Below are 15,971 nucleotides of genomic sequence, written 5' to 3' on the forward strand. Positions count from 1 at the left end.
GTCGAAGAAGGACACTGGAAAGTGGTGTGAGTTCCAAAAAAGCCCCTAGCACAACACCAGGAATCCCACTCAAAACAATCATTGTTGGCTCAAACATCTAATCTTCCATGTTTCTTTTTTAAAGAAGGTAATCAGTGACAAGATCTTAGTCTAAATTATTCAACCAAAGATTAAGGAAGAAGGGAAAATAATATTAGAACCATAAATAATCGTGGAAACAAGGACTAAGCAACTGAAAAAATCGAGCAATTGAGTACCTCATCATATGGAAGAACCTACCACTGGAAGAAGCAACATGGGAAGATGAGTTATTCATGCTGTAACAACCTTGGTGAAAATTCTATGTAATAAAAGTTAATAAAGGCAAAATAAGACCACGGTTAAGGGACACTTATTCCAAGTTGAATGTTGGGCAAAGATATCTTAGTGGGCATCACTGGATGTGTTTATGGCTAAAGGAAACTGGCAAAGGCAAAAAGGCATTTTTGCACATTTATTTGTGAAAATAAAGGAAAATAGGAGAAAAGGGAGTTGAAAGGTCACAAGTTGCATGTGAGGAGGAAAATGAAGGAAAATAATGGAAAATGAAGAAAAGAGAGGCCTAATTGATAAAAAGGCTTTTAAGGATCAGTTGGTAAGTTTGGTCAGTGTAATCTTTTGTCAGTTCAGTTTTGGAGCTCTCTCATTATTCTCTCTCCCTCTCTCACTCTTGGACACTTAGAGTTTTCTTAGAGCACTCTAGCTTTGGAGCAAGGAAGGAAAATCAAGCAAAAGGAAAGGAAGGAAAGCAAGGATCAAGCAAGGAAGAGCAGGATCAAGCAACTTCAGCAGGAATACTTGCAGGTAACATATTGCATGTGTGATTTCCTAATTGGTTTTGACATGCATGGCTTTGCATGTTGGTGTATGGTTCTCTTGTTGCTGGTGGCATGGTTTTTTTGGGTTTATGATAGTGGCTTTCAGCCTAGCATTGCCTTTTTCAGATGCCATGGGGTGTTGGGATGTTGATCTTGGTTTTGAGCTTTGGAATTGTTGGATGGATTTCAGAATCCAGGGTGGAAGTGGTCTTAAGGTTCATTCCCAAAGGCCTAGGAATCCCTTGACCGGTTTTGGCGGGATACACGGTAACCCCTGAGGGAGGTGTCTCAGTTTAGGGCCTAGTGATCCGAGATTGGATTATGGTAATGCCTGAGAGACAAGGAGACGGAAAATTCCTCAAGGATAGTGATGGACTTTGGATGGCATTCCATGTTCAGTTCAGTTTTGTGATCGGAGCATCGATTTTGGTGTGATCATATATTGGTGAGGGTGGAGGTGGTTTAACTTCTGGATTCCCTTGGTTAATTTTTGATTGGTTTTTCCATGAGATCCCCACATTCATGCTTGGAATATGGCATGGGGGTGACTGGTTGAAAGAAAGACTTGGTTCAACAATGTCTACGGTTGGGTGGTACGTGGCAGTCCCAAACATGGCTGGATTTGCCTATGTTTAATAAAAGCTAAGTTCTCTTGCTTTTGTACTTATTAATATGTGGATTTAACGACTGATATCTCACTGTTATTTTCATGGTTTAATGTTGGTTATAAGCATGGTTATATGACTGGTTATTGTCATGTATTTACTTGCAGTTGAAAGGATAATGGATGCAAGACCTAATTGATGTCATAATAGTTCAAGGGAGAAGGTGGTGATCCTTCTTGTCATGTCTTGTAAGAGTTTTTAATCATTGATGCTTTGCCTTGCATCCTAGACTTGTAGATTGTATTGATGCCAAGTGTTTGACAGAATGTCAGTCCCGGTTGGGGATGGTCAGGCCTAGTCTTGGAGTTAGTTTTTGGTTTATTAGTCTTGTCATCATGTGTTTAATGGATTCCAGAAGTTACAACAAGTTCTGGGTAGTGGCCGGAATTATGGGCTTGAAAAATGCCTTAAATCCTGTGGACTTTGGCACAGGTCTGCTGGAAATAGTCCCTGGACGTAGACATGCCCATAACATGGGAGCATCCAAAGCTCTTTGGATGCTGACATGCCCATAACATGGGAGCGTCCAGAGGTTTAATAACTTAAAAACTCAGTGGGACCCAGGGGCATGATACATGTGTGGTTGGGATGGCTCCCGGGAGTGTTATTGTTGATGTGGAAGGTATGTTTGATGTGTTTACGTCGATTCCACTTCCTTAAGGACACCTAGGATGTTGAATCATATCATAGTAGCCTCTCGTCATGTGTTTACCCCGGTTGGCGGTTACTTGGTTAGATATGGGAGGAGGGTGTTACACATGAAAAAACACTCATGAATAGTTAAGTGTTGAGGACAATACTTCTTTGAAGGGGAGGGGCATGCTAAGCCCTATATAAACCCCATGTAGCCTTAAAGTCCCTTATTAAGCCCTAGACATTGAGATATTGCATTTCTATTGTCATATTGTTATGTAGTCTAGAACCTAACATGGTCACATTTTATTATAATTGTATACTTTGTCTCATATATATATATTCTAAGGAGAGCTAGTCTTAGGATCATCAAATCTTGTCTTGTACAATGTATTCATTGTAAACAGAGGTTTCCCCCTTGAAGATGACTATAAGTGTTGGTTTCTTATCATTTATAAGGTGCAAGGTCCATAACATTGGGGGATTTAACGATGGCTGAATTTTTTGTTAGAGTTATGGGGGATAGGGTGAAATTGGGAAACATGATGTGGTTCTAGAGAAGAAGTTCTGAAATGACTAATCCTAAGGTTTAACAATATGAAGAAATGGAAACTTTGGAAGAATCAATGAAAACTCTGGCAGATCATTGAAATTTAATTCATTTTCATAGTCTTATTAATGTTACTGTTTGTATGACAATTTGCCTGCTATAACTATTTGGTATTTGGCAATATATGTTAGAACACAAGGCTTTGTACTTGAATAGGTCTATTTTTGTTTAAAAATTGTGGTCAGTTTTTTAGAACTTTTATACCACACTGTTAACTACTTTAACTACATTTCTATCTAATACAACCTCTCTCTCTCTATATATATATATATACACACACACAATTACATAACCAAATTTCAATGATAATTACTAACCATATTTAACAAAAAATTACCCATGACAAATAATTGTTGTAGTTTATTTATTATACATTTTGAAGTTTTTTAGGGCATATCTTTTGACGAAATTTGTCCATAATTGGTAATTACTAACCATATTTAACAAAAAAATACCCATGACAAATAATTGTTGTAGTTTATTTGTTATACATTTTGAAGTTTTTTAGGGCATATCTTTTGATGAAATTTTTCCATAATCTCATTGGGATTTGTTGAACAAGTTTAAACAGTGAACTCTCCATAATCTAAATGCCCTAAAAAATGGTCATCCCAAATCCATATATACCGTCAATAACACATTTTAACACAAAAAATCACAATTTAAACAAAAAACTATTTTACCATATTTTAAAAAAACTCTAAAATAAATTAGACATATAACAAGGCCACATAGCTAGCGTTCCCTGCGGTTTAGTTTAATTACTGAACTTTGAAATGTATGAACCTACTCCACATTTGAACAAAGGCTACAAAGTAGCTACTCTCGCTTACTCTAAATATAGTTAAATTAGAGTAAAAAACAATAAAGATATACAACTTTATATTAATAAAAATTACATTTAAAGTAGCAAAATAATTCATATTGCATCAAAGATAATAAGAACTCTATTTGTGGATATTTTTTTTCATATAAACTTTAATATCATATTTGTTCATTCTAATCTATTATTTGTATAGGCGAGGAACCACACTAGAAGCATGAATGTGATATGGATAATTTATAAAATATTTTGTATGAAGAAGATACCTCTAAAACAGGTTTTGATTAACTAATAGAAGAAGCCATGGGAATGGTCATGTATATATTTTATTTTTCTTCGTGTGTTTTTTGGGTAAAAAAATAAATATGAATGCTAAGAAAAATAACATAATAAATGGAAATGATAATAAAAGGGTACATTATATAACATACAATATATAGTATAATCCAAAACATGTAAAACATATAATGTATGGCCTTATAATCTCTACGTTTAAAATGAACAAATTTTAAATAATAAACTATATTACGGTACATGGGAGTAAGATCTTAAAACAAAGAACATAAGTGATGAATTTGAAGGTCCTTCACCAAATCAACTCCCATGCATTCAAATGCATTGCAAAACTTATGATGTGGGAATTAAATAATTCAACTACTGAATCATAAGAAATTGATGAGATTGTTTGAGTGATGTGATCTTTGCTTCCACTTATAAGAATAAAACAAGGATCATAAATGTATATTGTTCCAAAATCCACAACACGAATGTTATTCACTGTGAAAATGCCAAAACTTTATATTGACAGGGACTGATTGTCAAGTTTATTTCACCACCTTGATCCTCGAATATCACGTTAGAGATTATATTCAATGGTGAACTGAATAATACATTCCACAATTGGCATATTGACACGTCTGACTGGTGCTCTCTCCACACAGTTAAACCTTGAGATTTCAGAACCTCATCTCATTTATGGCTTGTATACTCAGTTGTTGGCTCTAACCACCATTGGGCATAATTCAAACCGTGTTAAATCAAGGATCTATTATTACAACAAACTTATTTCTCGGGGATTGTCATGGATCTGAGATTAGCTGCCATCGATCTCACCAGAAAAGTTTGATCATCAACGAATATGTTGGTGGAGATATGTGTGCTCTGCAACAATAGTTGAGTGTACTTGGACGCAGTTTGGAACAACATGGTGTCGAGCAAATGCAGGGTGGCGACAGAAACAATGATGCCATTGGCACAGATAGCAGAGTGTACTTCGAAACTAGTTTGGAAAATCGCAAATGCAAGATGGCGACAAAAACAATGATGACAGAATAAGAACCAAACCTCATAAATCAATCAACATGTAAAAAAAATTATTAGAAAAAAAATAAATTAATTTTATTTATAAAATTAACTTTATAACTTGACTTTCAATTTTTAAATCAAACATCGATTAAGCCATCAACATATTTTCAAATACGTTATACCTTCCAACCACAAGAATAATAATTACCTGACACTTAAATTAATAACTTATCATTCAAATTTTAACCTCACCCCACCTTTAAACATTACATTACTTCATGACACCTTTCTTTGATCACTATAAATATTAAGAAAGGCAATTCAAATATTCAACGTAAAGCTCACCATGGAAGAGTTGGGTTCGTCTTTTATGGCGAGCACTGGCTTCCCAGCAACCTAATAAATACACACTCTAACAATAAATATATTCACCTAGAAAGTGCACCATGACACTCAGCGACTTTGAACATCATAAATATTTAAGCACGAAGAATTAGCTTGTCTTTTATTGCACTCGCATTCAAAAATAGTTGTGTGGTTGGGTCTCACGATAACGAGAATCAATGCACATTTTTAAGAACATGGGATTATTTTGGACAGATACCACCAAATTTATTTTTAATATATGTAAATTTGATATGTTGCTGAATTATAATGATTTTTTTTTTTAATAATGTGTTTGACTTGATAAGTTATTAAATTATAATGGAAATTTTTTCGGCTCTATGATGTATGGTAGTGTGTTTTTATTTGATTTAGAATTTATTGTTGATTTATTTTAGTAGTTTTAGTAATGATTTAGTTAAAAAAAATAAAGCTTTTAAAAAGATTGATTAGGTTTAAATCATATTTAGATCGGGAAGAAGTTTGTAAAGTATTTTTAATTAATTAATAATAATTATAATTTTTAGGAGTTTGACAATCTTATAAAGTACTAATCATCTTATAACAATTATAATTATTAGGGTTTTGATACGTTAATAAAGTACTAACCATAGAGTGGTAGCTTATTTTAAAATGTTACATAATATTAAATAAAACATTGATTAGGTTTTTCAAGATTTATCACTGAAATGTTTTGTTTAAATGTAAAAATAGTTTAATAAAATAATTTGTGAGTAGAGCTCATATATATATATATATAGAGCCGTTACAACAAAAGAAAATATCTTGTTACATTACGATTAGGGGTAATATTTGGCTTCATGTATGAGATAAAAGGTAAATGATACTAAAAAAACATATGATCTCATTAGGGATAGATTTTGTGATGACCATAAGGGATATTAGCATTCTTGCAGATATTATCTTGTTTAACACCCTATTTTTTGGTCTTGGAGTAAGACTTTAAAACAATGTTTGATTGGTTTTGGAGTAAGACTTTAAAACAATGCTTGATCGACTAAGAGTTCATCTTCCTAATTTAAAAAAATATGTTCATATCATAGTCCAAGATCCAGAGGAACATGGTAGGAGTGGAACTTTGCTCCCTTATGGGCCACCAATGGATAATTTTAGATGCCAACGTGGTTTTCCTTAAGAATGATGACTCAACCCACATTTGTGAACTGCAATTAGTGATGGAATCCTCTTCTTATAGCGAGTTAAGCACTGAGTTATGATAGGTTTTGCTAGATCCAATTAAAAAAAGTTCATGAAAATTCTTCAAAACATGAAGCATTTAACAAAATTAATGATGGTTACATCATGGTAGATATGTTTTTATTATTTTCCGAAGGTATAATTACTTCTTGTATTCAGGTACTCATTTATTATCAAATTTTTATTATATTTTGGTTACAAAAAGTGTGTTACCATATTGAAAATAAAAAGCATTTAATATAGTTACAAATTTACAAGATTTTTTTTAGTGATATACATAGTGGTTACAACAAAATAAAATGAACTAGTGTAATTATGTAACATCTTTCTCTTTTAGTAAATTATTTGATAAAATTTGATAATAAAAAATTGCAATTTCTATCATAAAATTCTGTAATTTCATTAATTTTGATATTACTAATATTTTTTTAGAACCTTATTCTCATAATAAAACTTATATTTCTAACACTTACAAAGAAAACTCACGAAAATACAAAGATAGTTTGCTACAAAATCGATTTACTCTTAAAAAAATCCATTTAAATTTGTAAAAATATGAAACATTTATGAACTAATTGATTTATGTGGAATTTAGTCCCATTAAATCTTAAAATTAAATTTGTAATTTGTAAAAATATGAAACATTTATGTACCAGTTGATTTCTGTGGAATTTAGTCCCATTAAATCTTAAAGTCAAATGTAACTAGAAAGATTGAAATTTAGTGATTAAAAAGCTCTACATCAACATTAAAATTCTCTAAATTATTCAACATTAATTAGTATAAATGTCATTGTCATATTGTAAATGGACACTATTACCACATGTACGCTGACAAATTTTAAATGTCAGACAAACTTGCCATGAATAAAGAAAAAACTTTTAAGAATTTATAAATTTAAAAAACAAATATATAATACAATCTGTAACGTACTTGGAGTCTGTTCAAATATGCAGATGGAACCTAGCGCCACAGGAATCACCAACCCGCCAAATAGAGGGTCCATTGAACTGTCATTATCACTGTCAAGGTCCCAAGTTCCATTCTCGCCAAACTCCACTGTCATCATTAAAATTTGATAACAATGCCAACAAATTTGTAATGGCACAGACTGGCCTCGTTCATGTATATACTCTTCTCGCCGGTCAAACTACCATCGGAACAGGCAATTACAGCGAAACCCGTGCAGAGGTTTTTTTTCTTTTCTCAGACCGGGGCATATTGACATGTTGTAACTCAACCATTGGTTATATCTGCTAACGTGGGTCCATGGGCATATGCCAGACCTTCCACTCGGTAAGACTGTAAAGGCTACGTGGCAGGGCCCGCTTCCCCACAGCGTAACTCCCAAGGAGCGTTGGGTGCGGTAATTCTGCTGGGCAATTAAAAAGCGTTGATATAGGGAGAATTTTTTAATCGGAAATCGAATTGACGGTCACTATCCTCGGCATGCGGTGCAGTCGGCATATGCGCTGAAAGAAAACAAAGCTAAAAAAATACTTGAGGCTCGCAGAGAGGATACGATACAGTTCGACAATGCGGAAAACAATGTACAGAGCGGGACCGAGCTTTGTCTCGACCATGGACGTTTCCAAGCTGTCTCCAGAATCTGTGCTTGGAACTATGGCAGTTACGTTGACCGTTCGATTCTCCATTCAATGATGTAGTTTTCATTGCTGGCCCTGGAGGAAATAAGTCACCTTTAAGGTACGTTTTTTTATCATTTCTTGAAATATTTCTTTCTTTTGTTTTTTTCAGTAAAGACGATGCAAACATTGATGCGTATACGCTGGAAGCAGAAAGGAAATTTCAGCTCTGTATGTGTGTTCGAAATGTGTAGCTTTGTTCAAGATTTTGAGCAAGGATAGCGGTTATTCAGTTACAGAGCTTGTGCTGTAGGTGATAATTGATTATTTGAAGGATTTGCATGTCACCGGAAGCTGTTGGACAGAAGACTTTGAAGAGTATAGAGTTCCTTTCGAGCCACGTTTATTTTCTTCATTTCTTGCGAGAGCTTTTCCGGAAAGGCAATGTAAGAAATGGTGCGTATTGCGTTGAAAGCAGCAGGATATTTTCAGTTCTGCATGTTCGAAATATGCGATTTTGGTAAAGCTTTTGTATTTGAAAACATGTAAGTGAGAATATCTGTTGTTTATCTACAGAGCCGTGCTGTGAGTGGTTTTCATCATCTAAAAGATTTGCATTATCAGGGGAAGCTGTTGGAATAGAGAATGCTATTTGAAGAGTTTGGATTTGCTTTGATTTTCAGAACTTGCAGTTTAAATGAGTTTCATTATGGATTCAGAGCAGTTATTTTTAAGCTACGGAACTATACTGCAAGTTGTCGATATTCATGAGCTGCATAGCTGTGCTGTAGTGATATTCGATATTTGATCTTTTAAGAGATCGGCATCTGTGGAATGGAGAAATTTTGAAGAAACTAAAGACGTTTTGAAGTTCAGGACATGTACTTTAAATAAGTTTTGTTTAAAGGTTCAAAATTTTAAGGTAGAGAGATTTGCTTCAAGTTACAGTCTATATTTGTCAGCTACAGAGCTGGCTGCAAGTGATATTTGGTCATCTGGAAGATTTGCATTGTCAAGGGAGGCTGCTAAAACAGACGAATGTTGAAGAGTATGAAGCGAGTTTCAAGTTCAAGAAATGTACTTTAAATGAGTTTTATATAAGGCCTTAAAGCGGCTATCTGTCATCTACGAGCTTTTTGGCGAGTTATAGTCGGGTATTTGATCAGCTCCAAGTACTGAAAGATATGCATTTCCAAGGTACGCTTGTGAAATAATGAAATTTCAAGGCGTATAGTGCTATTTTAAAAAACATTAAGCGTGATTTACTGCAAAGATGTGCTTGAAATGAGCTTTATTCAAGGTTTTCAGGATATATATTGGCATTGGACGCCTAGAGAAGTCTTTGTTTTGTGTACGGATGTGCCATCCACGGGGTTAAGGTTTATGCTTTAGCCAATGTAAATGTGGCTGAAGAAAGACAACGCTACGCCCATCAAAACGTCCAAGAATTTCAAACTTTTGAAATACTCAAGAGGGTGGTTGTTCATCAATTTCTGTAAGTTCTGCTATTTCCCTGGCTACCTTCATAGGTAATGTGCTTACTCAATAGTGCAAAAACGTTGGTATTGGCATATCGACTTTTTTGATACCTCTCAGCGCGTAACAGATCCACGGTTAGGATGGATCTGGGCTAGTGCATACAGTCCATTTCAGTTGGTAGGTATCTTGAAATTTTGGAATCAGGGTTTTATACCGAGTGTTTAGCCCGGATCCTTGCATGGAGCGTTTGGCTTGGACAATGTTCCAGTAGATTGTGTGATTGTCTATTATAATGTTCTAGCCAGTTTAGATGGAGACCTAGCTAGCATACCTTACACTATCTGCAGTAAATTGGCTAGGTTGCGTTGAAATCTTTAGTGAGTTGTTGTGGCCAGATTAATTTGATGTATGTGATGCACACTCCACAGTGCTGATTAGCATTTCCTTGAAGCATTCAGTGCATTATTTGGCAAAGATGAACGGAAGAGCTTCATTGGTTTGAATTCCTTAGTGCCGAAACGGGAAGCTCATTTTGCAGGGTTTTGGAAGTAAAGATGTCTTTGGTATCCGAGGAAATAAGTAGAATGAAGTTTGTTACACTGCTAACAGTAACAACTCTTGCTCTGTCCGTTGGATTTGTTACCGCTCAAACGCTTTCTAAGGATGCATTGACACTTCTTGAATTCAAGAAAGGAATCCAGAAGGATCCTTTTGGTTATGTACTTAACTCGTGGAATGAAAAATCAGTGGATTTGAATGGTTGTCCAACATCTTGGCATGGAATTGTGTGCAACAATGGCATGCTCACTGGAATTGACCTCAGCAATCTGAATCTTTCTGGAGAGATTCAGCTCGGGATTTTAAGTAAGCTTAAAATGCTTCAAAATATAAATCTCTCTAATAATTCTCTTACAGGGAAGTTGTCTGCAGAGTGGGGAACATTACAGTCTATTCAGTATATTGATCTCTCAGACAATCTATTTCATGGGACCGTTCCAGTGGAAATTGGCAGTATGCGAAGTGCTCAGAATTTGTCATTTGCAGGTAACAAACTTACTGGAGTAATTCCTGATTCAATTGGTGGAATGAGCTCTCTTCAGAACCTAGATTTGAGCCGAAATTCTTTTTCTGGACGGATGCCAAGTACTTTGACAAATTTGCAACATTTAATCTATCTGAATTTGTCATCAAACACTATCAGTGGAGAATTTCCAGCAGGTTTGGAGAAGCTTCCAGTTTTAAAAAGCTTAGATTTTCATCAGAATAGTCTTTCTGGTTCTATTGATCCTGCCTTCATGCTTCTCACAAGTGCACAGTACGTTGATATGAGCTGCAACATGCTTTCCGGACCACTTCCTTGGAAAATGACAGTTATATCCAGCTTGACACAGTCACTTCAATACTTGAATCTCAGCAACAATAGATTCACTGGACCACTGCTATCTGATGATATCATACCTTTGTTTGACAGCCTGAAGGTTCTGGATATAAGTAGTAATTACTTGACAGGACAACTTCCGGGCTTTCATTTTGTTTATGCCCTTGAGGTTTTGCGTTTGAGCAATAACCAATTTTCTGGCTTCATACCATTTACATTATTGGCACGAGATTCTTCAGTCTTGATTGAATTGGATCTCAGCTGCAATAATCTTTCAGGTAATGTGTTGAGGATTTATTTTTTTAGCTTTGAATTGATAGGATTATTTGGCCTAGAATTTTGTGTGTGTTCAGTTGGTTATTGAGCTCTTATATTCAGTTTATGGTCTAGCCATTTTACGTGTGAATTATGATGGATCATCAATATATAAGCTATGGTGAGAGTGTATGTTATTATCATCCTTTGTTTGACTATTTTGTTGTTGCAACTTGCTTCTATCACTTCAGGTTATGAGTAATTGTATAAATAACTCTACCGTGTAGTTCTTTGGCAAACCATCTTAAAGAAGAGGGTAAATGACTATTGAAGTGTGCTTTAACATGTCCTGTTTCCTTGATATTCTAATATTTATTCTTTTTCTTTTTTCTTTTGCAGGCCCACTTGGTATCATTACATCCACTACTCTCAAAATTCTTAATGTCTCGTCAAACTCACTCTCTGGCACATTGCCTATTAGTACAGGAAGCTGCACAATTATGGATCTAAGCAATAACAAGTTTTCTGGAAACTTATCTGTAATGCGCTCTTGGGGGAATGCTATGGAAGTTATTGATTTGAGCGGTAATCAGTTTACAGGATCATTACCAAATGAGACGTCTCAATTTCTCAGACTTACATATCTAAATATCTCACACAATACCTTAATGGGTCCTCTTGTGTCAGTGCTTGGAACATATCCTAAGCTTAATGTAATTGACCTTAGCTTCAACCACCTAAGTGGGTTACTCCTGTCTAGTCTCTTTACATCTTCTACTTTGGCACATCTACACTTGTCTAACAATCATTTCACAGGAGGTATCCCACTGCAGAAAATACTCCCTCTCAGCCCTGCTTCATCACTTGAACCTTCTCCGTTGACACAGTATTCATATCTGGAAACACTGGATCTTTCAAGTAATCAATTGAATGGTTCTGTTCCTAGGGAAATTGGCCTGATTGGAAGTCTCAGGGCACTGGATCTTAGCAAAAACGACTTCACAGGATCCATACCAAGTGAAATAAATAAGCTTGATAACTTGGTGGATCTTGATCTCTCAGTCAACTTTTTTACAGGACAAATACCTGGGGGTCTTCCAGGCAGCCTTAAGAAACTAAACGTTTCTTACAATGAGTTATCGGGAATTGTCCCCCCCAACTTAAGAAGGTTCCCTGATTCATCATTTCATCCTGGCAATGCAAAATTAATTTATCCCATTGCTTCTCCCAACAATCTTCCAAATGTACAACCTAATGATACTCATAGTAAAGGCATGAAGGCAGGTCTGAAGGCTGCAGTGATTGGAGGGTGCTCTGCAGCAGCAGCACTTCTTATCATTCTTGCACTTTTCTTGCACCACAGAAGGGTTTCAAATTCTGAAGAATCCACAAAACAGTCTCAATTTGAAAGTGCATATACTAGAAGAGATATCAACAAAGGCAGTGGTTCCTCTGCTGGGTATTTTGGCGATTACAAAAATACAAGTATGGCACCTGTTTCATTGACTTTTTCAGCTGATAACCTTGTTCCTTCTGAAAAGGAGCCTCATATTTCTGGTCTGAAGGGGTTCTCTACTGAATCTACTTTACAGTGGGCTCCAGATGTGAAAGGTCTGGACTCTGCAAAGCCAAGTGGTCCAGCTGTTTCTCCAAAGAATAAATGGCCTTCACCTGGATCCAATAGTCACTTTTCATCATCTCCACAGTCTGAAGGTTCATCCACACCTGAGCACCCTGTTATATTAAAGGTTCGGTCACCTGACCGTCTGGCTGGGGACCTCTATTTTCTGGATGACACATTAGCATTAACAGCTGAGGAGTTATCGCGTGCACCTGCTGAGGTTTTAGGTAGAAGTAGCCATGGGACCTCTTATAAAGCAACACTTGACAATGGCCATTTGCTGACTGTGAAATGGCTGAGGGAAGGCTTGGCAAGGCACAGAAAGGATTTTGCAAGAGAGGTGAAGAAATTTGGGAACATAAGACATCCGAATGTAATTTCTTTGAGAGGGTATTATTGGGGACCTAGTGAGCATGAGAAGCTTATTCTGTCTGATTACGTGAGCCCGGGCAGCCTGGCGAGTCATATATATGGTAAAACTTTCTTCTTTGTATTCATAACCCCTTCTCACTGGTTGTATTAAGTTTATACATTTCTGATGTTCTGTGGCAGAAGGTTTATTTCTTTTCAATGATCAATATTTTAGGCTTTAGCTTCCTCTCTGGCAGAAGAAAAAATATTTTGCTCTTTAAATTGTTAGATACAATGGAGCCTCCATCAGATAAGGATAAGAGTTCTCCTGATGAGTAGATTGAAAAAAATATAATCTTTGTAATTGGTTGTTTGTGCTTCACAGTTTATGCTGTAGTTTTATCTTTACACTTTTCTGGGCATATATATCTTTAATTACAGTATCTTGTGAGAAGTAATGTTTTGGGCCTTGGCAATTTGGCAAAGAAGAAAAAGTTATAGAATTCAATGACCGGTAGATTATTCTATGGACAGTTCTTATCTTAGAATGATCCATTTGTTAGCTTCTTTTGAACCCAGATTCACATTTAGTGCCCAACAAGGTTGCACGAAACCGGGAAACGGGTACGAGTTTCTGAAACGGGAACCGATACGAAACGCGACCTCCCCAAATTTTGGAAACGGGGAAACGCGAGTATATATATATATATATATTAGGACATTTAAGAAATATGTGCAATCATAAAGCATATATGATACATTCTAATTTATTACATTATGATAAAATTGTCAATTGTCAATGCATAAACTATAAGTCTCTAAATTTACATCACATTTACTCATGAATGATCACATAATGAAAATAGAAATATCCAAAATTAGCCACGAGAAATTTCTAATTTCTTGTCTCGTGCTTGATTGGGAGTCTCCTCCTACATGGTCGAACGACCTTAGTGCTCTTGATTAAATACAAGTTTCATACCCTAGTACCCTACATGCTCTTGATTATTGGGAGTCTCCCCTGCATAGAGGGCTTGGTTCTCTTGATTAAATACAAGTTCCATACCCTAGTACATGATAAAATCCAATGGAAACATTGCAATCCCCCCAATCTTGAAATCTTGAAAAACAGATAAGTCTGCTGGATTTTGAGTGAGATCTAAAATTCTACTTTCTCCATATGAAATCCAATGAGGGCGAAACCACTCTCAAACATCCTGAGTCATTTCATGGTAATGTTAAAAATATATGCCTCAAACTTCCTGATGAACTGCATATCAACACTAGGGCAAAAGTTCACTTTTATAACTTTAGACAGGCATCTAGAAGCAACTAGAAGTCTTTAGGAAAACCTAATAATAAATTAGAAAACAAATTAAAAAAAAACCACAAGTTACAAGTGGAAACGTGCGTTGTATGGCCGTGAAATGCGTTTTCGGCTGTACTGGCCACGTTTCCGCATCAAGAAACATGCCAGTACGGCCGGAAACACGTTTCACGGCTATACCACACGTGTTTCAGGGTTTCGTTTCCGTTTCCGTACGGAAACGACCTCCTACCCTACGTTTCCTGCAACTTAGGTGCCCAATAAAATATGCTCAGAAGAGATAAAAAAATGCGGATCTGTTTTTTGTTTTGTTTTTAATATACACTGAACACACCAGGTTTCTAACTTAAAATGCACAACAGAAGCAAAAACAACAATGAAACCAAACACATAAATAGTGTGACACAGTTTTACCTTGGAAACCCTGATGTGGGGAAAACCAACATACTTGGCTCTACTTAGCTTCTGAAAATGGTGATTGCAGCAAGGGAATTTTTCCAGAAAATCACAGCCGCAGAAAATTCAGTTTTTTCCTGTACGGCCCTGCCCAAGGGCCAAAACAGCTCGTGCAGCCGAGAGAAATCGCTGTACAGCCCAGCTGTACAACCCAACAAATTCGGCTTGTTCAACCCTGCAAATTTGTGGTTGTACAACTTGATATTTTCACCCTATTAGCTGCTCCTGAAGTCAGCCTTTGTGATGTTCCTCTTTTGCTGTCAGTTCGACCCACTGATTTTCAGCTGAATGTCCAGTGTCTCTTGTGCCAAATCGAATGCCCCCTCAACAGCTTGATTTCCTCTTCATACAATGGCTGACCTAATCGCCAAAGAGATGGAGGGATGAGATTGCTTCTCCACTCTTGAGATCAATGGTCACGATTTAATCTGTCATTAACCTTTTTCACTTTATAAAAAGTTGGCCATTAGCCTAATGTTTAGAGTCCAGACTTGGGAAATATTTAGATTTAGCTGTAGAAGTGAATTTAGGTGATTGATGCATGTCATGGCACTTGACCAATGCAGAATCACCTTCCAAGCTACATTTTCAACACTCCCTCTTACCAAGGAAGTTATTATGCACAACACCCAACATATCCTTGAAGAATACAAACTTGCCTTTTGTCAAGGCCTTGGTCAAGATGTTTGCAACCTGCTCATCTGTAGGTATGTACTGCAACTTCATAGGCCCCTTTTGCACACAATCTCTGATGAAGTGGTACCTAATCTGAATGTGTTTCGACTAGTCCTGAAACATCAGATTCTTAGAGAGCTTGATGCAACTTTGATTTTCACATTGAATGACAGTTGGCTACAAGTCCTGATCAAATAGCCCCACGAGGAGCTTCCAAAGCCAAATGGCCTCACAAGTTGCCAGGTTGGCAGCCATGTATTTGGCCTCAACAAACTCAGTGCAATTGATCTCTGTTTCTCGCTAAACCGAGAAACTGCTCTTGATCTTAGACTGGAACAACACCCAAAA

At 36.3% G+C, this 15,971-nt stretch overlaps 1 protein-coding gene across 2 annotated transcripts in view; it reads left to right on the forward strand.

Annotated features, from left to right (window-relative positions):
- Window positions 1–7,905: 7,905 nt before the first annotated feature.
- The window catches only part of GHR1 (Leucine-rich receptor-like protein kinase family protein), a 35,948-nt gene continuing 27,882 nt past the window's right edge, over window positions 7,906–15,971 (forward strand). The window contains exons 1-4 of one of the 2 annotated variants that reach the window (XM_089377399.1): window positions 7,906–8,202; window positions 8,336–8,537; window positions 8,658–11,216; window positions 11,593–13,287. In XM_089377399.1, coding sequence (XP_089233525.1) covers window positions 10,115–11,216; window positions 11,593–13,287 — 2,797 coding nt within the window. In that variant the 5' untranslated portion in view covers window positions 7,906–8,202; window positions 8,336–8,537; window positions 8,658–10,114. The remainder of the gene's footprint in view (window positions 8,203–8,335; window positions 8,538–8,657; window positions 11,217–11,592; window positions 13,288–15,971) is intronic. The other variant, XM_089377398.1, reaches the window with a different exon arrangement.

Source organism: Pinus tabuliformis, chromosome J (assembly GCF_031772625.1).
Source record: "Pinus tabuliformis cultivar Carrire ecotype Pingquan chromosome J, CPIR1, whole genome shotgun sequence".
NCBI lineage: Eukaryota > Viridiplantae > Streptophyta > Pinopsida > Pinales > Pinaceae > Pinus > Pinus tabuliformis.